The sequence below is a fragment of the Salvia hispanica genome, chromosome 2 (assembly GCF_023119035.1).
Source record: "Salvia hispanica cultivar TCC Black 2014 chromosome 2, UniMelb_Shisp_WGS_1.0, whole genome shotgun sequence".
Taxonomy (NCBI): Eukaryota; Viridiplantae; Streptophyta; class Magnoliopsida; order Lamiales; family Lamiaceae; genus Salvia; species Salvia hispanica.
The window spans coordinates 35,057,208-35,078,611 of NC_062966.1; the positions used below are offsets into that span (position 1 = coordinate 35,057,208).

The window sequence follows — 21,404 nt, forward strand, 5'->3', positions numbered from 1 at the left end:
TAGGCATCTGATGCAATTTTTGAAATATGAATAACTTCAATGTTCGATTAACTATACATGTGAACAAATTTTGTAGTTCAATCTATTAATATTTTATTAATTGTAACACTCTATTTTCTTTCCTCATGAAATTTCAAGAAAAAGACTATAAAAAGTACTATACCGTGTACGTAATCCGGTGGGTGGAAATGTGAACCCCTATCTATGAAAGATTTATTGAATTCCAATTAATGGCGAATAAATACCACTGCCTCATTTTGGAACTGGAAACTCATACCCAGTCCAAGTCGTTTCGTTGAATTTTTTGTAACCCCTTCCAGAATCTGCCACAATTTACCCCAAATTAACTGAGAAATTTCAGAAATTTAGAGAAACGTTTCAAGCTTCAACCTTTTGATGGACCCAAGATTATTTCTAGTAATTTCCCTCTGTTTCCTTGTTCAATTCTCTCATGGGTATGTTTCATCTCTCTGTAGACTGTATTCAATTCTTGATTGCTTACAATGTAGATCATGGCTGATTTAGCCTCTTTTTATTTCCCTTCATTTTCTTGCTCTCACTCGTTTCCCCCAATTTTTGCGATTGATTTATAATCAGAAAAGAGTCATTGTTGAAAATGACAACCGGTCGTTCCACGGCGCCTTTTGATCCGACCCGGGTCACCCAAATCTCGTGGAAGCCAAGGTTCTCTTTTTAATTTGTATAATTTTATACGAATGATTGTGTGTGAAATTGTGTTTTTTTTTATGATTAATAATATGGGATTTTGGTCTTATTTTGTATTTCTCAGGGCTTTTTTGTACAGAGGGTTTTTGACTGATGAGGAGTGTGATCATTTCATTACTCTGGTTAGCCATTCCTTTTTCTATATATGAAGGAATGGTGTTTCTTTAGATATTACTATCTTTGTCTGTTGAATGTTACCATTACTTTTAGGGGTGGAAAATTTTGATTGATTTGTGCGATGTTGTTTGAGTAGGCTAAAGATAAGCTGGAGAAATCTATGGTAGCTGACAATGATTCTGGCAAGAGTATAGAGAGCGAAGTCCGGACGAGTTCTGGCATGTTCTTGCAAAAGCGTCAGGTTAGTGAAGTGAAACCTATTACTTTTTGCTCTTTGATGAAGTTTTGAACGGCTTTATCACATAACAGCAATGGCATTGAGTTGAATTATCTACTTGATTATGAAAATCTAAGCTCTTTATCACTATGTTGCAATGGTAGTGTTGCTGTCCAGCTCTTTAGATGATAGTATTATAAAATATTGTTACATGTTATGCTTTAGATGAACTCAATGAGACCATTCTACATTCATTATCTAGCGTGCGCCATGATCTTAGAAGACAATCGATGTTTTAGAAACTTGTTGCTTGAAAAATCGATGATTTTTCCTCCGTCTTTGAAACTGTTTGGGCTATGTTGTCATGATTTGTTAAGTTCGAAACTCCTAGCTTGAGCAAATGCTATCTCCGTCATTTTTGTGGACTATCCAATTCATGTATACTGATTAATTTCATTCTGTCACAATATATAGACATATTAATGATATGATGATATTCAGCATTTTTCATATCGTTGATTCAACGAGCATATGTAAAAGATGTTTTTATTTAGCATAAGTGCTAATGTGGAAACAATCATGATTTCTGAAAATTGCATTTGTATATCTATTGATCAGCCTTAATGTCCTGTGGGTCCTCTGGCTAGCACGCATGTGCCTAGCAATTCATGTCAATTTCTCATTTAACCATACGATTACAGCTTAGTTAGAGTTCCTTATATTCAGAATTTCCACTCTTTGGAAGACGAATTTTTTAGAGCATAATTAAAGTTTCAATTATCTCTTATGTTGTGTGTGATTCGTGTAGGATGCAATAATAGCCGGCGTTGAGGAGAAAATTGCTGCATGGACTTTCCTCCCTGTAGGTAATGTATTAACTGCTTTTTAGTATCCTTTTCTTATTCCTCCATTTAACAACTGAGACTTGATTTTTGCTATCACAAATCTGTTGTACAGAAAATGGGGAGGCTATGCAGATTTTGCATTATGAGCATGGCCAGAAGTACGAGCCACATTTCGACTTTTTCCACGACAAGGCTAATCTAGAATTGGGTGGTCACCGGGTCGCTACTGTGCTCATGTATTTATCTGATGTGGCAAAGGGTGGAGAAACAGTTTTCCCTCAATCTGAAGTGAGCAATACTTGTACAATTTCTTGCCTATCCATGTTTTCTCCCATTTTAAGCTCAACCTCTTTCATCTCTACTGTAAATACAGTTTAAAGATAAACAACAAAAGGGCGAAGACTTGTCTGATTGCGCCAAACAAGGCTACTCAGGTAAACCCTTTATAAACAGTCACCTTGTTAGAAAAATTACGAAATAAACATTTTTGCCGATGAATGTAAGCGTGCAACTTAAGAACATGCTTAATGAAATGAAAAAGCGCCAAACAAGGCTACTCAGGTAAACCCTTTATAAACAGTCACCTTGTTAGAAAAATTACGAAATAAACATTTTTGCCGATGAATGTAAGCGTGCAACTTAAGAACATGCTTAATGAAATGAAAAAGTGAGCATAAAGCATTGGATTTTCTTTTTTCATTCTCACCTCAGCAGTGATTGAGTTTTGACGTCAGTCTCTGTTGATCCATTGTGTGCATTGTGTAACTTGGTTTTCTTGTGTCGCTCCTCTGGACAGTGAAACCCAGGAAAGGTGACGCGCTGTTATTCTTCAGTCTCCACCCAGACGCCACCACTGACAACACGAGCCTGCATGGGAGCTGCCCCGTCATTGAGGGCGAGAAATGGTCTGCAACCAAGTGGATCCATGTCCGGTCCTTTGAAAATCCACAGGCCAGGTCAACGAGTGAGTGCGTAGACGAGGATCCCAACTGCACATCATGGGCTCTCAGAGGGGAGTGCGAGAAGAACCCGCTATACATGGTTGGAAACAAGGACGAGCCCGGTTATTGCCGGAAGAGCTGCAAGGCCTGCTCCTCTTAGTAAAAATGGTTTCTTGAGCTAATTTTCAGACAAAAAAATTGAAGCAGTTTGCGATTTGTATACATGAGAAAGAAACTAATGTACTAGACTTATATATGAAGGAATACAATCAAAACTTTTGTAGTGACCAGCAATTTTTATCATGCAATATATTGAATAAAGTACTAATTGAATTTCTTGATGAGATTAATTGATTGTGTCACAATTTGAACCAAAAGATGTTATATGCAGGACATCTTCCATAATCTGGAGTACAAAGTTATTCTCAATATTCAGTATTAGTCACACAAACACACGCACAAAAGGGGAGAGAGAAAGAGAGAGAAGGGTGGGATTGCATGTTTAATTTTCATGTCATGTCAAATAGTACTCTTATTAATCGACAAAGCTCATGCAATTGTTGTTAATTGGAGAGAGTTTCATGCAGTTGATGCTTCTCCACCTTGTTAATTTGCAGTTTTAATATTCCCTTAAAAAACAAACTTCATCCTTGAATTCACATCATCATCATTATTACATCAGTCCCTCTCCCATTTTGCTCACTGCACAGATGGGGAGGCCTCCTTGCTGCGACAAGGCCAACGTCAAACGAGGGCCGTGGACGCCTGAGGAAGACGCCAAGATCCTCGCCTATGTCGCCAGCCACGGCATTGGCAACTGGACCTTAGTCCCTCAGAAAGCAGGTTGGTATATCTTCCCTTTTTCTTACACAATTCTCTCTTTTCTTTTTGATGATGTTTTTTATGATATCTGGTATTAGGCCTAAACAGATGTGGCAAGAGCTGCAGACTTAGATGGACTAACTATCTACGCCCTGACCTCAAACACGACGGCTTCACACCCGAAGAAGAAGAGTGCATTCTTGAAATGCACAAGACCATTGGCAGCAGGTAGATCTGCTATACTTCAAATGAATCTTGTTTTGCTTTGTTTTGATTTTGAGTGTTGGTTTTATAGTCCATCAAGATTTTTAAGTGTGGTGTTGTTGTTTGCTACTTAGGTGGTCTCTGATAGCTAGGAGGCTTCCGGGGAGAACAGACAACGACGTGAAGAACTACTGGAACACGAAGCTGAAGAAGAAGCTGACGAAGATGGGGATCGATCCCATCACACACAAGCCTTTCTCCCAGCTTTTTAGTGAGTATGGGAGGATCAGTGGCTCCCCCATCACGCGGAACAGGAACCCTTTCCTCCAGACCCAAACGGGCCGCTGGATCCAGCCCAACGAGCCTCAGAAGATCGATCACTTCACCACCTATAGCAACGCGTTTAGTCAAGAAAACGCCCACCCTTGTATGCTCAGTGAGGCCTCCTCCTCTGCATCTGCCTCTGCAGCGAGTGTCACGCGTTTTGGGGGTGGATCGTCGCGCTCGTGTGAGGCTCCAACGCTGCCCACCTCTCCATTTTCGTGCAACGAGGAATACATATTGGAGTGCAAGAATATGGAGATGGTGGAATCAGGCAATGAGGTGCAAGAAGAAGGGAATGTTGTTAGTGAAAATGAGATTTGTGTTGAGAAGAGTGGTGCTGCTGCTGCAGATACATTTGTGGAAGACATGTTGGCACGTGACATGGAGATTAGGCTGCAGTTTCCTGAGATTTTTGATGAAAACTATGATTATTGATCATTGTTCAAAAATGGTTTGGTGTGAAATCTTCATGATTATTCACAAATGTTTTGCATTTCTCATTTATTTGAGTATATGGTTACATGTCATGTGTATAAGATGATATTGTGAACAAATATATGGTGGGGAGAGAAACACAATTTGCATCGAAAGAATTATACTAATTGTAAGATATTTTCATTTTTATGATCTTGTTCAAATTTTCTAAATACTTTTTAACCATTTAGTTATAACACCATTATGTCATATGCCTAAATTTTGAATAAGAGTCGTTAGAGTTAGTTAGTGTGCTAAGGCCCATACAAATCTTTTTTTCCATAAAGAAAATCATATCTATATCTTAGAATTAATATATATGGGTCGTGTTAAAATAAAACTAACCTTCTAATCCAGAACCCAAACTATCTCAATATTATGTATTAAAATTATCAACACAAAGACAAAACTTTCTCAATAGATTTGTGTTGATAAAATTATATCTTTGTGTTGAGATTTAAATTTACATGTTATGTTGATAAAGTTATATCTATATGTTGAAAATTTTCCAACAACATGTTCTGAGTTTTGGATTGGGAATTAGTTAGCATTTGATTACCCCTAATATATGTTACCTAAAAAAGTACTAATATTCACAATAATAGGGATTATTTCTTCGAAAAGTGGGCCTTATTAGGCATTGTGAAAAATCACCGGTTAACATCGGCTAATAAATCACTAGTTAATAATATTTAATTAAAGGTGTGTATAAATTTTATTTTCAAAATTTTCATTCACCTTCAATTTTGTCCGTTTTAATTTGATTTTAAGGTTATGTAATCATTGTTTAACATTTAATTTTAGTTTCATTATTTAATAATTAATTATTATGGTTGATAAAGTTTCAATCAGTTTTATATTTTTTTTCAACTTTACCTTTTTAGTTATATACGTCAAAATTCACTAAATTATAATATTATTTCTTATATTAAAATAATAATTTTAAATGTGGGATACGAGATTCTAATAGTTTTAGATGCAAACATGATTTATTTCCAAGTTCAAGTCAGAACCAACCAACCAAAATAAAGAATAAAAGTGCACACATATATAATGTTAAACTAAAGAATAAAAAGTACACACAAAAACATATACACAATGATTATTTATGTCTCATTTCAATAAATCCGGTGTTTTAAAGACCGGGCGGATCAGACCAGATGGTTTAATTGGTTCGGTCGTAAATAGGTGTGTTGTCCAGCTCAATTCGAGTAACTATTTGCTAGACTTTTCCAATTTAAGTAGTGATCTGACCGGTCAAATCGATTGAACCATAAACTAATAATTTTGTAAGTTCATTATCAATCCGATTTTAAAGCATTGAATATCATCAAGATATATTCAATAATTCACTAAATTAATATGATACCATCATAATAAAAAAATACTAAATGTAACTAAACACAAGTATGAAAGAGAAGCATTTGAAACAAAATAAGGATAAGATCAACCCAATCAAGTCAGATGGCCGTTATGTTCGTTACAAAAGAAGGATGGTAATGAGAATCAATAATAAATATAGATACAAAAAAACTTTTAAAAAAATTACAACAATATTGTCATGAACACGTTACCCAGATCTTCATATTCGTTCCGAAGACAAGGATCTTCAGGTAGCAGAATATGGGATTACGATGTTGAAATAAAGCCTCCGGCACAACCTCTGGAAATGTTTCTTCGATCCAACGATAAATCAGATCGAAGTAACAATCTTGGTGCTTACAAACACGACACTATGATGTCGACCCCAATGCCGCCTTCTAAGTCGAAACGTAAGCACCACACCTGCGGTTTTCTGTCGATTTTTGGCCGGTGCGTTCGCTCCTCGACCTCCTAGACGCCTATCGTCATTTTGGATCTATATATCTATGACATAGATGCATTTTTCACCTTTTATTTTGATTTATTTTGGCAATTTGTTGTTGATATGAACATACCGTTAGACATCTAGTTTGTGGATTTTGATGTAAGAATGGAACATTGTGTACATCAATGCACAATGTAAATATTTGTAAATAAATGGAATTGTTACCTCGATCCAATGATAAATTGGATCGAAGTGTACATTGATGAAATAAAGTACGAGATAGAATGAAAAAAAAATGTAGGACCGTCGGTCCTTTGTCTTTTTTATTTATGGGAATTACAACAAGACAATGTGATAAAAAGCTCAACATATGAATATGAATGAGATTACTAGAATTACAACATGAATACCCAACCCTAGAATTCAGGAGGGTGTAATTTGAACAAAATTATATTGTAATTCAATACAATATATATCTGTACACTTGCTCATGTATCAGCACCACCAACATCTTGAAATGCAGACATCAGCAGCACACGTCGAAGAATAATTTCCGGGCCTCATAGGTTAGATATCCATGTACTGAGGTAAGCGTTACCTCATCAGAAGCTAAGTTGGCAGTAGTTTGCGTAGTCAATTTCCTTCAACCGTAGACAGCACAGCATGTTCTCCGGTAGATCCTCTGGTTTGTTTCCCTGCATCACATGTTGCACGTAAAGGTGAGAAACTGCACGTTTTTGTAGAGTTTAGGTCTGTTTAGGAATTAGGAGGGATTCTAGTGTCTAACCTGAATTGTCAGACCAAAGTCGAACACACAGTGCTTGAGTCTGTCCTGAAACGTTTCAAATCCTCTCCGAGCAATGTAGCTGAATCTGTGGATATCCAAATCGATCTCTAGGTAGTTTTCTCCCTGCAAAGATTGAACATGGTCAGATCTCTCGTGGCTAGAGAAACACGAGAACACACATATGTAGCTTGAACCCAACATATACTTTGACCATTGGAAAATCGTGGTGTATTCAAATAAAAACTAGCAATTAGGATCTTCTTCAACTCGAGTCGAGCACTAACTTAACAAGCTATCCTTAAAACTAATATCTGTTGCTGTGATGAGGTTTATACTAGTACAAAACCTCCTGATTCTTCTAGTTATATATATGCATTGAGGTATGTAAGAATGCAAAAAGATAAAGACTTTACCAAGTAAAACTCGTGTTGAGGTCGCGAAAGGACTGGCTTCTCGTTGTAAGCATGCATAAGTTTCCTCTCTGCTGAGTTTAACTGAAGGTCATCAACATTCATCACTCTGCCCAAAATCTTTAATCTTTCCCTGTATGGTGCTTTCGTGTCTAGCGCAAAACCCTTAATCCTCTCGGTCTCATTGGCAATTATTTTCTGCTCAACAAGAATGGAAAGCAGATTCAGTCTTTTGCTTGCATAACATAAGTTTGTGGCCCGTAAAATTTAAGGTTGGCAGCATGCGAAATCATAGTTGCAGGCATGAGAGTAAGAGATGCCTCCTCCTTACCTTGAGATTTTCTCGAAAATGAAGTGGGAGATCTTCTGCGTACTTGTCTGAAAGCTTGCAATAGATAACAAAATTCATCCCTGCCCCGTCATATTCGTTTTGGAAAAGCGTTGCAGGGTAAAGTGGAATCTGATCGAGTAATAGGATGCACAAAGTTAGGATAACATGAATTATCAAGCTGTTTATATATAGAGACAAATGATAGATATATATACCTGAAGGTTAACAACGAGAAGAGTGGGGACTTCTCCGTGCGAGTCAACAGAAGGGAGTTCTACAAATCGAGCGACGTGATCAATTTTCTGAGAAGATAAAAAGACATCCACTCCAAAAGGAATATATGCAGCATAATTTGCAGCAGGTTCTTTCTTTTTGTCCCTGCCAAACACGAAAAAATGGTGATTCAGATTACCTAATCAGTTGATTTCCAACAGAGAATGAAAATGGGGTAAAGGAAAAAGCATCTCACCTGATGTAGTTTCGTCCACGGACTCTAAAGGTATTTGGCTCAATCCTTGACCAAGACTCTGCTATTTTCTTCTCTAATGGCGAACACATAATCTGTGAGCCGGCTATTGGTCTTTGTATGACGGGCTTTCCCATCGCTGAGATAGAGATCGAAAACGATTGATCACGACACATAAACACTATCAAGTCTTACACTAACTACTAAGTCAAGTCATGGATTACAATGTACACACCAAAAACAATCATACTCTCGAGCCAAACGAAGCTAGAAAGTAGACATTTAACATAGTGACAATGGTCATGCTCTAGCTCTCACAACAATAATCTCTCAACAAATAATAAGAAAATGATGAGGCACTTACATAAAACCGCGTTTTCATGCCCTTCTTTCCATTTAAAAGATTGGGTGAAAGACATCTTCTTCTTCGTGCTCGAGCCTACCACACTCTGCAGTTTCTTCTTCCCATCCACAGACTCGTCTACCTTCTTCTTCCCGTCCAAGGACTCATCACAAGCGAGACAAGGGAGCAAGGCATTCGATAGGAACCCACAGCTATGCATCCCCCCGGCCTCGCCCCTCCCACCACTCTCATCCTCCGGATTCCTCACATCATCCGAGGTAAGCTGCGAATCGATCACTTGGTTGGAAATCCTCGGAGTAACCACATTAGACAGCGATCCAGCTTGGGATGCATCTGCAACATCTCAAGTCATAAACATCAGCTAAAACATAACTGCATTTGGCCCAAATTTATAAAATCAAAGGCAAAAATGGCTAAAAACTTAAAAACTAACCGTCTTGAACGCTATAAAATTCATCTTCTCCATCAGAATCAATCAATCCATCAGGATCGAACCATGCCTCACTACTTCCTATTAAATCACATTAATTCACAAAATTAAATAACCATGGAAAAAATTGAAAATTTCCAAAAAAATCAATCCTAGTAGCATCAATTCGAAACAACTAAATCTCAAAATTAATCACTTCTCAGCTGGAAAAAAGGAACAAAATAGAAATTTAAGCACAAAAACAGCAAGCATTCAACAAAGCATCAAAATTTGGGATTTCCCAATGCCCCAAGCAGAAACAAATCGAACACAAATTAGGTAAGCAAATCGGCACCTTGAAAAGAGGGATTGGTGAAAGAAACATCCTTCTGATTTGAAGGCTCGACGCGATGCCGATTATTCGCAGAATGCGCCTTCTTAACTCTTCCCGCTCTCTGCTTCTTCCGCTTCTTCTGCAAATTCAACTTCCCCTTCATCCCCACGCATCCCTTCGGCTTCGACCCGCACACGCCCATCCTCTCGATTTCACAAACGGATCCGAATAAACTTGAATACAGCTCTTCTTCAAAGCTCAAAATTGGAGTATTTTGGTGTATATATAGGGTATTTTGGGGGTGATTAGCTACAGTTCATAGCCGATTTAGGAAAAAACTCACCAAACAAAAAAATTAGTAGCGTGGATTAGCAGTTAACTCCGCCGTTGTTCCATTAATCAGAATTACTCTGAGATAAATAGAGATTAAAATAATGTGTATAAACGGACTAGAGATTAGTCAATGAGAGCGTAGGAGTTGTCTCTGTTGACTTGTAAAATAAACGCAGTGATTCGGTCTGCTGATGGTTGGAACGCATCAAGATTTCCTTTTTATTTTTGGTTGGATTTCAACTTGTGAATCAAGATTTTGATCGTAAATAGTAGTTTATACGTATATTATAGGATGATGGAATTGTCTCAATAAGATTTTATTTATATTAAAATTCGAAATCTATGGTTGTATAGTGGGTTATATGGTAATAATTCGAAATCCAATTTCTAGATTATTTGTAAAAATAGATAATTTGGGAATCATAATTTTTTTTGTTGAGTTTTGGTCAATTCCAAAATTTGACTGTAGAAGCTAAATTTTCATGGAAATTATCTTATAGTGTTTAGAATTGAAATTAAGATGGTAAAGTCAAATATAATTTGACAATAAAATAATGTCATTATGGTGCTTATATAAAATTTTAATTATTCTACTATAGTTTTGTTTCACGTCTGATTTTATGACATTAGTTTTGACTATGATCATCGTGAGAGTTAGAAAAAATTAAAAAAATATTTGTAATATAATTTTAAAAGTTAATAAATTGACAAAACGAATTATGATTCAAATGTTAATTATTAATGTTTATATAAGAGACAAAGGGATAACAAATTAACAATCGAATTGGGTTAATAATTTTTTCGTGTAAATCGTGTTAGGAAATATTGATATACCATGTATAGATATGAGACTAAATCAAATTATAATTTCGACATTTTTCATTCTTTTTTTGTGTGTGGGATTTTTGAAATCATATTCAGTATAAATGTTAGTATATTCGAATAATTCGGAATGTATTAGAAACTGCGTTCAAGAATATTTTTTATGGAAGTAGCACAAGTTATAAAAAAGTCACACTGAATTCAAACGCCTCAAAAAAGCACTTTGAAAAAGTATTAGTATGAACGTATATTTACTTTTTGACTACCTATGACATCGTATAAATACAGTGATAATTACATATTTTCACATCACTTACATCTTTGTGAATTATCTCATATAACCACAAAAAAAGGATGAAATAACTTATAAAATAGACCCTAGTTTTGGTCATATTTTCTGGGGCTTCTCCGGAATTGTAATTTGGTATTATTGTATAGGTTTAGTATATGTATTTGAAGTTTCATCTTGACTAATGAGAAAATTAAAGCAGTGTTGATGTTGTTAAGTATCAGCTGTCTGAATCTGTTTTTTATTAGTACTTAATTATCTTTTAACAATTCTAAAAGATGGCGTAGGTATTTCGAAATGATAATTTGTTGGTTAGATGATCATATTTGAAAATGATGTTTGAACTATGAATAATTGTCAACATGTTAGGATGATTATATTGATATTTATGAAGTGATGCTCAATAATTACATTACTATTGTTTCGTTCATAAGCTTTTTTTAGTTTTTTTTTTAAATTGAACTATTAATAAATTATTTTAAATATAGTAAATTGAGCATTGATTTTACTTATTAATTCATGTAAGTTTATTTAAAAAAATTGTGGACAACCATAATGTACTAGCTGTATAGTTTCATTATATTTTTTTTAGCTCACTACTTCAAATATTAATAATCCAAATGTAGTTATTTATGCATCTCGTTTGTCATTATTCTAATATTTATGTATTCGGCATCAAACTTCAAAGCATTGGAATGTTGCCCACGTATTATAAATGTCTCATATATTCCATGAATGCTACCATAATTGTAATATACTAATGTATTAAAAATAACACTTTTACATAAAAATTGAGAATAAACAACAACAACAATAACAATAATAATAATAGTAATCATAATAAAAATAATAGTAATAATAATAGCCAAATTTTAGTAGTACTAGTATAATATTTGAACATAATTATTTTCGCTTACTGTTTTTAATAACTTTATGACCAATATTTCGGTACCAATCCACAATTGTAAAAAAAATACTAGTACTTGTTAAAATAAAGAGTTGATATTTTAGGTGTAAAATAAAGTTTGGGAGTAAATAAAATAATGAAGAAATTGACTAATGTAAACGCGTTTAAGTGGTGAGATGGGCTTCCACGATGTTTGAATTATTTGTTAAATACTCCCAACTTATTATACACAGAGTTAGATGGCAGCAGGCCAACGCGTGGACCATATGCTGTGTGTCTGCACGTGTCATTTTGTATTTACCAATTTCATCTACTTTTTGGGTTATATTTTTATTTCTCATTTTAGTTTCTATAAGGAAAAATGAGCACATTATTAGGGGACGAAAAAAATGACAAATTGAGCAGTGTTATTTGGATGGAAAGAGTAGGAGTACTTTTTAGTATATTTAAGAAATTAGAATTCGGTAGCATATCTTGAGTTGATTACAGATCATATGTACGTGGAATTTTAACTGATGATAGAGGATTTTAATATTGAGATTTAATTATGGTTAACAGTTTAGTTGATTACAGATGGGATGCGTCTACGATTTTAATTGATGTCAGAGCTAGGATTTTAATATTGGATTTCTAATATTGTTTAATAAAAAAAAGTTTTGGATCAGTGTTTGTGTTGTTGGAAGTAATTATGGTATAAGTGCCTAAGTGGTAGGTGGATGCGAGAGATAGGTGTAAGAGAGATAAATAATTTGAGGATAAGATAGTAATATGATCAACTAAAGGTATATAAGGTAAATGTGGGTTAAATGATTTCATAACTATGTAGCAAGTTGATTCCATTTGTATGTTGTTTTGAATAGTTCTAAGCTAACCCAAGTCATTGACATGATGAGTAGCTACTATTCTAATCTCGTATAGTCGTATTCATTATCTTTAATGTGTGACATTTCATTATCTTATTGTATTTGATATATTATTACCTAAACATTATGTCTAGTAAAGTGGGTGAATTTATTTTGCATATTGGAGTAGTATACATCTAACATCATTAACTCGTTGTAAATAGCTGTTGCGACTTGCGATACACAATTACATGTTTGATCAAGCATTCCTCAATATCATATTGGATAAATGACTTGATTAGTTTCATCTAGAGTATTTATCTTATTTTTATTTTTCCTCTATAATAAAACTCTTTGTACAGTGACCGATCCACAAAACAGAACTTATTAGATCGGAACTACTAACTTAGTAAGTTATGATTGATGACAGACCAAAAGACTATTTAATAACTGGTAGTAGAATTTTTTGATGCTCGTGGTCAAAGATGAGATCGGTTTGCCCTTTTCAACCCCACCTCTATCCATCCATAATAGAAAAATGGATATTTTCGCATTAAAAAAATCATAATTTCAAACCTATGCAGATGTAGAAGTAGAACTACATTTTCCACATAGGAATATAGAAGCATGAAGTTTGATCAAAGCCCAAAAGAATAGCCCGAATGAAAAAGCCCAAAACCGAAAAACTCGAATGGAAAAGGCCCAAATGCGTTTCAATACTTCCAACGTTAAAACATTGCGTTAATTATTTTGAGGAAAAATATTGCTTAATTATTATCACTTCATCAGTCATCAGAAGCTGCGAAGCAAATAGCAGACAGACGAAAATGGCGATTTTGCCAACCTCGTTGCACCTAACAAGAAGTGATTTTCTCCAAAGCAATCCCTATTCCTTCAGCATGCCTTCGAAGCCCGCACGCCGCTGCACCCGCCATCCGTTTGTTATTACCTTTTCTAACAGTAACACTCGGTTTTTCTGCTTATGTTTCGGTTTTATGAAAGGAAATGAAAAAGAGGCCGATTTTTAAAGTCCCATTTGGTTATATTTCAGAACCCAGGAGCGAAATTGTTGGTAATGACAAGAAAAGGGAGTTCCTTGAGAAGTACGGCCTTAATCCAGATGAGTTCTTACCTAAACAATCTCGAAAGGTGACATTTTTTCTTGATTATCTTTGTGCAGCTGTGCTTGTGCGTGGTAAGGAGATTTGATTTGGGTAGAATTGCGTTTCCTTAGTTGCGTATATGTGTGGGAGAAAGAACTGGAAGGGGACTAGTAGAATTGTCATGGATGAATTCTGTTCCTTAGTTGTGTGTGTGTGTGCGTGAGAGAGAGATAGAGAGAGAGAGAGAGTGTGTGTGTGTGTGTGGCAGTGTGATGATGGATGAATTGTGTTTCTTAGCTCTTTGTGTTCGTGATAAGTAGGATTATCATTATCTTGACTGTGTGTGAGAGAGAGAGAGAGAGGAGAAGGAGAATGATAAATTGATAATGATAATGATAATGATAATGATAAAGGATGCATTGTGTTTCTTAGTTGTATGTGTGTGATAAGAAGGATTTTCTTTGAGAGAAAGTTGTATTCTTAAATTTGTTACTTTTGTGTTACAGATGAAGAGGAGAGGAGAGCAAGGGAATTTGGAAAAGAAAAGCAATACACCGGTGCAGGAGCCAAAGCCACCAAGAGAGACTCACAAATTGCTTCAGGTTTAGGACTCTTTTCCAGTTTCAATCTCATTGTTAAATTATCACTAAATTTACCAAGAAAAATAAGTGTCGAACAATGGATTTTGAATTGGAATTATAGCTAGTTTCATTTAATTAGGCAAATTTGGACTTATATCTAGTTCTGCAGACACAGTATCACAGGTTCGATTTCTAGGCTGGCAGTGAGTCGATTTTTACTAGTATAGTTACTTATGTAAATTTCCAACATAAATTCAAAGGTTCCAACTTCTTGCAACCCGGACTATTTAATTATCTGACTACAATGTTGGAGTTGCTGGATATAATTACAACGAAGAATTTCATATCAACGGTTGTTTAGGTACTCGGGGGAACGGCTCGGAGGAAAAAGTTGCTCTCACCAAAGAGTATGGACGTGCGGCCTATGATGGAAGTTGTGAAGGGAGCAGCTTTTTCAATTTTACAGGTGGAATGTTTTCTTAGATTTTTTTAATCTAGTTTGACGTATGTGACTGATTTTGAATTGCTTAACATAGTATGTTGTTGCAATGAAACCACTCATCAAACTGTTATAAAATAGGCAGCAGGTGGCTCGCCTCAATCTCTGAGGCCTGGGCGTTGGTTGGACTTGTACAGTGGCACGGGATCTGTTGGCATTGAAGCTATCAGCAGAGGATGCTCTGAGGTACATTACTTATATACAATTTTTGTTTCTATTTGGAACTTTTTTAGTGCTCGGGATACAGCTTGAGTTTCATACTCTCCCTGCTCACATTCCCTTAAATACTTCCTGGCTCGATTCATGATTTTTAGGCCCACTTTGTGGAAATGGATCCTTGGGTTATCTCAGATGTACTGCAGCCTAACTTAGAATCAACTGGATTTCTCGAGGCTTCAGTTATACATACTGCCCGTGTTGAAACATTCTTGGAAAATGCACAACGATATCTAGGTGACGATATCATCCTTTTTTAAGTCTTAATATGACTATGTTTCTTCAAGTTTATACATAGAACTAATAACCAACATCTTAAAATATGGTCATACAATGTTCAGTAAGACAATTGTTTAGAGAGGTTTATAAAATATCTAAAACGTATCAAGTGATTTATGTGTGATGTAAGTGAGACTATATTAAAGAATGTTGGTTCTCTGGAGTACTGTCTGGTTTCTTTGAATCTCCTTTATAACAGTATAAAGGATCTATGTCGTATATGGTATACTCATCAAGCATCATCAAATTATACATCATATTCAAGTTGCCAGTTCATATATTTTGCTTCATTATTTTTTTCTACCATCGTTCTTTAGAGGATTCTTATATATCGGTATCTGATTGATGTAGGAAAAGAAGCGGAATTCGATTATATAAGTGTTACTCCTCCATACATGCTTGTTGATTACGCAGTTCTGATGGACCAGATATCTAATTCCTCAGTTGTCGGGGAGAATACATTTGTAGTAAGTGCACGTGAATCTTTTGCTAGACTTCATTCTTATCTACTAAAGCATGATCTGTTCGCGTCATTTCTCCAGGTAGTTGAGTATCCATTGAGAACTGACATGCTGGATTCATGTGCGAGCTTGGTAAAGGTAACTTAAACTACGAAAATCATTTAATTATGTATATACCACGATTCAAAACTATCACTTCATCAAACCCTACCTCTAATTTCAAAGTTCTATGTTATAAGCAAGTTCGGTTTTTTTTTTTTGTTTAATGAATGCAGATAGCTGATCGGCGGTTTGGCCGGACACATTTAGCAATATACGGACCACAGTGGGCACAAAAGAAGAGTAAATCAGAGACGTGACTGTCATTATCACACAAACGGTCTGAAATGGAAACGGTTGCTTGATTAGAAATTTGTATGTTTTCTGATGAGCTCGATCACGTTGCACCTGATTAGTCAACTTGCAATGCAAGTGCAGCTTATGCTCCCAGGTAAATCACCAACAATAAGCTGCCCCTACTTGGGCCAACTATTCATGTCAATTTATAGTTGGACTTGTCTGTCAGAACTCTTCTTCATCTTTGTAACAAAATGTGAAGAGATCAATGCGCTCGGATCTATTGTAACCAGTTAAGCACGTTTCATTGGCTGAAATCTAGTTATAGTTACTTGCCTTTGGTGCCCTTGGTGCTTGTATATAATCCTGAATTCGGCATCTATTGAAAATTTTGTAGCATTTTGTTTGGTCATTCTATGTTCTAGTTTATGCAAAATTTACTGAGTTCTCAACTAAAGTTCGTACCCTTTGTCTTCATTTCCCATTTTGTGCTTTTGATGCTTTCATATAGAATTTCCTGTTCGGCTGTTGAAGTTTGTGTATCCATTCTAAACTCGTAGATCAAATATGGCTGAAATTCAGCTGTTACACTTCATGGGATGAAGTTACGTACGTTGGCACTATCTATGTTTGTCTTGTAATTTGAGTTTTACAAGCCGAAAAGATGTTTGGAGCCAACTATATGAGTTGCATAGAGCAAAGCTTCATGTAGTTTTTTCGTTGAATTCTGACGATTCCTTTTGGTGTTGAAACTGTGATATTTTGTTGAGACGGTACACTATTCTTGGTTGCATGCTCAAGTCATGATCCGAGGTTCCAGAGCTTAGGACAAATGTTGTAAAGCAGGAAGAGGGCCATCTATTTTGTTTGAACGCGGATTTGGACCCATATTTCTGATAAAACTTTGTGCCATCCTTAACCCCCATTGGATACTTTTTGTTGTTAGTAACTGTATGATACTTTGAGTGTGATCACAGGGACTCCTTAACTCCAAGTGAACAAAAGAAAGCAGGTCTATGATGCCTGAAGATGTGTGGAATATGCAACCACCATGGTCGAAAGGTGCATATTCTTGATCTCTTATTTCATCGTTTCATGCTTGACTCGATTCTCTCTTTTGCCTCTCATCTTTGTAAAAGGATCTACTTGAATTGGTCCAGCACCCTAATCTGTTAATATGTGATGAATAATACAGCTAAATTCGATGAATATATTTGCTCGAAACACCGTTCATTTGCACTTGCTTTTGGATCTTTCATTTGAATAAGAATCAACACTTGAAGTTTTAGATGTTGCTTTTAAGGACCACACAGAGTGTAGGTACAGTTACCTCTTTTAGTTAAAAAGGAAAAGAAAATATTTGTTGTAAGAAAAGAAAAGCAAATTTGTTTATTGGATGTGAGTGACTATTCACATCTTAACTCAGTAAGTTGCATCATATTGCTGTAATGAGTATTTCTACCTGTTTCATTATTCATGCCACACATTCTTTTTAAGGTTTCCTACATAATTTTTTAACTTCTTAAATATCGTGTCCAAAAGAAATATGTCAAAAAAATGAGACGAAAGAAGTACTAATATTTACTCAAAAATCAATCCATATCTAAAATTTGATGATCCTTGATTCCAAAGTCTTTGCTCCAAACAATGTTTCAAATTGCTTTTGGATCTTTTGAATCAAAAGGAAAGATTGAAGTTGTAGATTTTGCTTTTTAGGACCACAAAGATAGCGACCCTTGTTTTTGGACATGCATGTATGAATAGTGTAATGCAATCAAGATGGAGATAAAGTTACACCATTTGCGTTAGGATTACTGCATAAAATTAGACAATGCGTGATTAAATTGGAACCGTTGGACCGGTTTGGAATTGTGCCAACGTTTCTAGTTTTTGAACCATAATCAACTATGACGGGCTAATTAATCAAAACTGGCATATCGAGTTTACCGTCCTGGTTTCAGCTACACAATATTTTAACCTAAAATCGGTGTTAATCAAGTAGTGAACGCCAACCTCTAGCATTGCATACACTAGCCAATCGTCGTGCCTAGAAATTACAAACTTCTTCGTTATAATTTGTTTAGTTCTCCTTCTTAGTTCTTACACATGATTCAGTTCTCGTTTTTGGGTAGATCCTCAACTGTTTAAGGTTTCCAGTGTGATTAATGGATCTTCATGTCGAATTCTATGATGTCTCATAGCGAATATTGACTCTTGCATTTCTCTTATTTCGAAATTGAAGGCTTGTCATAAAAGGTATAGACGAACACAAAATAACGGTATGCATAAATATTTTGTTGTATAAACATTATGAATGTGACATATTTCTATTTTCTAGCTGCATTTATTCGGCTAAGTTTGTAACATGGAAGGAGACAGTGTGACAGGAATAACATAGAAAAAGCTGGTTCAAATTTCAATTCAAACTTCTGTTTCACGACTCGATTTGTAGTCACCTCTGCATGTGAGTTGTTCATCATTTTAGTTAATAAAATACTTCCATATCTGTTGTACTAGATGCCTTATTTTATTTTTGATGAATTTATGGCTGGGGTGAATTTTGTCCCTACTCAATGTAGATCAATTCTCATGAAATGTAGCGAAGAATATATGTTGATTAGATATGACACTTCTTTATTTAGTAAGTTGAAACTTGAAAGCTTAAATAAGTCCCATCATAATCCAGCAAACTAGATTCTGCATTCTTTGCTTTGATCACCTTGAGTTTGATAAAAAAAATATGTTATATAAATTTATGTTGATTAAAACAAAGCCATCACATCTGAATGCTTTTTATGTTGGTTTTCAACTCAAAATATTAATGTTTTAAACATACTAATTTGCTTTTTGCAATCATATGTAGGAGTATGGTGTCTGAAAGAAAATTGAATACGATCACGATGACAACAGTTTGAGCTTTCGTACAATATATATTTAGACTTAACATGATTCCTATTATGACCAAGATTAGGAATTTGCTACTTAGTTACACATATGCTCTTTCATTGTAAATTGTATATAAAAAATTATATAATGAATACCTACGGTGACATCGTTTCCAAACCTAAATGCACGTTAAATCGTACTGTGTTATGCAAAAGGGAAAATTCTATTTCTACACTCCTACACATATATAAATTACATCTCGATGCCAATAAATAATTCCAGGATTTCATCATACCACTACCAATAGTTTAAAAGAGAAACACAGTGTTTACTCATTCATCCTAATTAATTAACAAATTAACCAAGAGATGTGGCACAAAATTCAAAGTCCCCATTCTTAGAGTGAGGTTGATCAAGAAATAGATGGAGAGAGATAGAGAGAGAGAGGTCCCATAAAAATTTGAACACGCCAAAAATAAAGGGCAAGTTATGTGTGGACCAATCACCACAAAGCAACCCCAACTTTAACAGTACACATCTATTAACCTTAGTAACCAAAAAACACAAATTCCCTCATAACTTGATCTTCTTCTTGTAAGAAAATCTCACTCTCCAAACCTAGCCAAAACCCAAAACTCTCTTCCCCTCCCAACAAAACTTAACCATTTTCCACACTCTCCCATTCCTTTAAAACCCGGTCTACGTCCTCATCCTCGTCCTCGGTCACAACCATGCCCTAAACGTGTAGAGATTTGCAGATTTTTCTAGTTAGGACATGGGTTGTGCAAGAAAAGTTGCTTTGTCAGTTAGCTTTCTCTGCTTCCTTCTGCTTCTTGTAATTGTGAGCTTATCCCACTTCAGTTTTAGGACTATTATTACTATCCCAATGCAAACTCCCAAGAAGACTAGTAGTCTCCACCTCAATTTTGTCAGCAAGAGAAGAGTCCCCAATGGCCCTGATCCCATTCACAACAGGTATATTTTATCAAGAGAGTTTTTTTATTAAGAATCTCAAGTATTTATGTTGGTGTTCTTGTTTCTTTTGCAGAAGAGTTGGGACTACAAGACTACCGCCAACATGAAGAAGAAAGGTGAATTTGGAGTTCCATTTCTGTGAATTGTGAAGTGGGATGAAAATGTTACATAAGTTTATACTACATATTTGTTGTGATGAGAAATGTTGGATCCATGTATGATGATGATGATGGCTACTATTTCTGGTAAAAAGAGGGCATAGCTTTTTGCAGGGTGTCTCAATCACTATATTTTGCTTATCTCCTCAGACAAAGATTCTTGATACTTGCTTTGCATGTCAAAAGATCATGCGGGGCAAGGCGTTCCGTGTCGTGTTTCGATCTCGTATTAGTTATGCTCAACGCAGGCTTAAGCAGTCGAGTCGAGGAAATCCAACTTGTTTGTGAATTTGTGTCATGAGAATTAAGGGGTTGTTTGTAGAATTAATTGTTCTAGAACATGTGTTGGGACAATTAAAATAGAATAATAGTTAAAAATTTCTTTTGGACATGTTTTGAGGTAGCATGCTCATGCAAATAATGATGGTAATGTCTATAACTTTTGTTTTGAGATATTTGGTCGTGTTCCCTAATAAAGGTTGTCGCCACGGGCTCAATTAAAGGGGCTCTTCTTTCTAAATATTTGCCCCTCAAATGTTGCTAATATGTTTTTTTAGTGCCTGAAATTTAGGTAATCATTCTACTCCGTACCATCAGTTCGCTATTAATAATTTTGATATTGAATTTCACGAATTTTAATGCAAAATTAGTAAAGTATGAAGAGTATAGAAGAAAAATAATTAGAATATTATAAGTGGACAATGAAACAAAGCTCAATAGAGAAAAAACTTATCAAGAATATAAGAAAACTAATTTTTATGAATGGACCAAAGTGAAAATGCAAAACTATTGATTGTGAATAGATGAAGTATTATTTTTTACATTTCAATTGCAAATTGTTTTTTTATATATTATGAAATCATTATTCATAGTATATGGAGTCTCTTAATAGTGTGAGACTATCTTTCAGTGAAACATGTGAATTATTTGAATTCAAACTCACAGTCAATAATATTTTGGTGACTCAAATACTAATAAAACTAACATATGCTATTGGATTCACATTCTCCAAACATTTATGTATGACAATTATTGTGGTAACGAGTTATTCCAGTACTTACATCTAGTGTGGTTGTTTTGAGAATTACATATGAAATGTACTCCATAAAATAATACTACTATTAATGATGTATTAAGTT

At 35.2% G+C, this 21,404-nt stretch overlaps 5 protein-coding genes across 10 annotated transcripts; 4 read left to right on the forward strand and 1 right to left on the reverse strand.

The window, feature by feature from the left end:
• The first annotated feature begins 175 nt into the window (after positions 1-175).
• On the forward strand, positions 176-3,179 carry LOC125204235 (probable prolyl 4-hydroxylase 7). Its single transcript, XM_048102834.1, has 8 exons — positions 176-455; positions 598-684; positions 791-848; positions 980-1,084; positions 1,869-1,926; positions 2,018-2,193; positions 2,279-2,339; positions 2,702-3,179. Exons 1-8 carry the CDS (start codon positions 397-399, stop codon positions 3,004-3,006), a joined length of 909 nt encoding a protein of 302 aa, XP_047958791.1. The 5' UTR covers positions 176-396; the 3' UTR covers positions 3,007-3,179.
• A 222-nt stretch (positions 3,180-3,401) lies between these two features.
• On the forward strand, positions 3,402-4,631 carry LOC125204236 (transcription factor MYB35). The gene is made up of 3 exons (XM_048102835.1): positions 3,402-3,689; positions 3,767-3,896; positions 4,007-4,631. The coding sequence occupies exons 1-3, from the start codon at positions 3,557-3,559 to the stop codon at positions 4,629-4,631; spliced, it is 888 nt and encodes a 295-aa protein (XP_047958792.1). The 5' UTR covers positions 3,402-3,556.
• A 2,131-nt stretch (positions 4,632-6,762) lies between these two features.
• On the reverse strand, positions 6,763-9,972 carry LOC125204231. Its single transcript, XM_048102828.1, has 9 exons — positions 9,600-9,972; positions 9,269-9,346; positions 8,836-9,168; positions 8,475-8,610; positions 8,221-8,383; positions 8,006-8,134; positions 7,678-7,872; positions 7,265-7,387; positions 6,763-7,172 (listed from the first exon to the last, which is right to left on the reverse strand). Exons 1-9 carry the CDS (start codon positions 9,778-9,780, stop codon positions 7,080-7,082), a joined length of 1,431 nt encoding a protein of 476 aa, XP_047958785.1. The 5' UTR covers positions 9,781-9,972; the 3' UTR covers positions 6,763-7,079.
• A 3,580-nt stretch (positions 9,973-13,552) lies between these two features.
• On the forward strand, positions 13,553-20,038 carry LOC125204234 (putative rRNA methyltransferase YlbH). Of its 6 annotated transcripts, none has more exons than XR_007173521.1 (11): positions 13,553-13,731; positions 13,823-13,920; positions 14,381-14,476; positions 14,817-14,921; positions 15,036-15,140; positions 15,269-15,407; positions 15,801-15,916; positions 15,992-16,048; positions 16,186-16,400; positions 17,224-17,308; positions 19,994-20,038. XR_007173521.1 is itself a non-coding variant. In XM_048102833.1 (9 exons), the coding sequence occupies exons 1-9, from the start codon at positions 13,599-13,601 to the stop codon at positions 16,267-16,269; spliced, it is 933 nt and encodes a 310-aa protein (XP_047958790.1). In that variant the 5' UTR covers positions 13,553-13,598; the 3' UTR covers positions 16,270-16,658. The 6 variants fall into 6 exon arrangements, 1 of the variants encoding a protein (XP_047958790.1); XR_007173522.1 differs by lacking the exon at positions 19,994-20,038 and adding an exon at positions 19,110-19,200; XR_007173519.1 differs by lacking the exon at positions 19,994-20,038 and adding an exon at positions 18,626-18,710.
• Positions 19,695-20,745, forward strand: LOC125204240 (CLAVATA3/ESR (CLE)-related protein 25). Its single transcript, XM_048102839.1, has 2 exons — positions 19,695-20,107; positions 20,181-20,745. Exons 1-2 carry the CDS (start codon positions 19,908-19,910, stop codon positions 20,212-20,214), a joined length of 234 nt encoding a protein of 77 aa, XP_047958796.1. The 5' UTR covers positions 19,695-19,907; the 3' UTR covers positions 20,215-20,745.
• Positions 20,746-21,404: the final 659 nt, after the last annotated feature.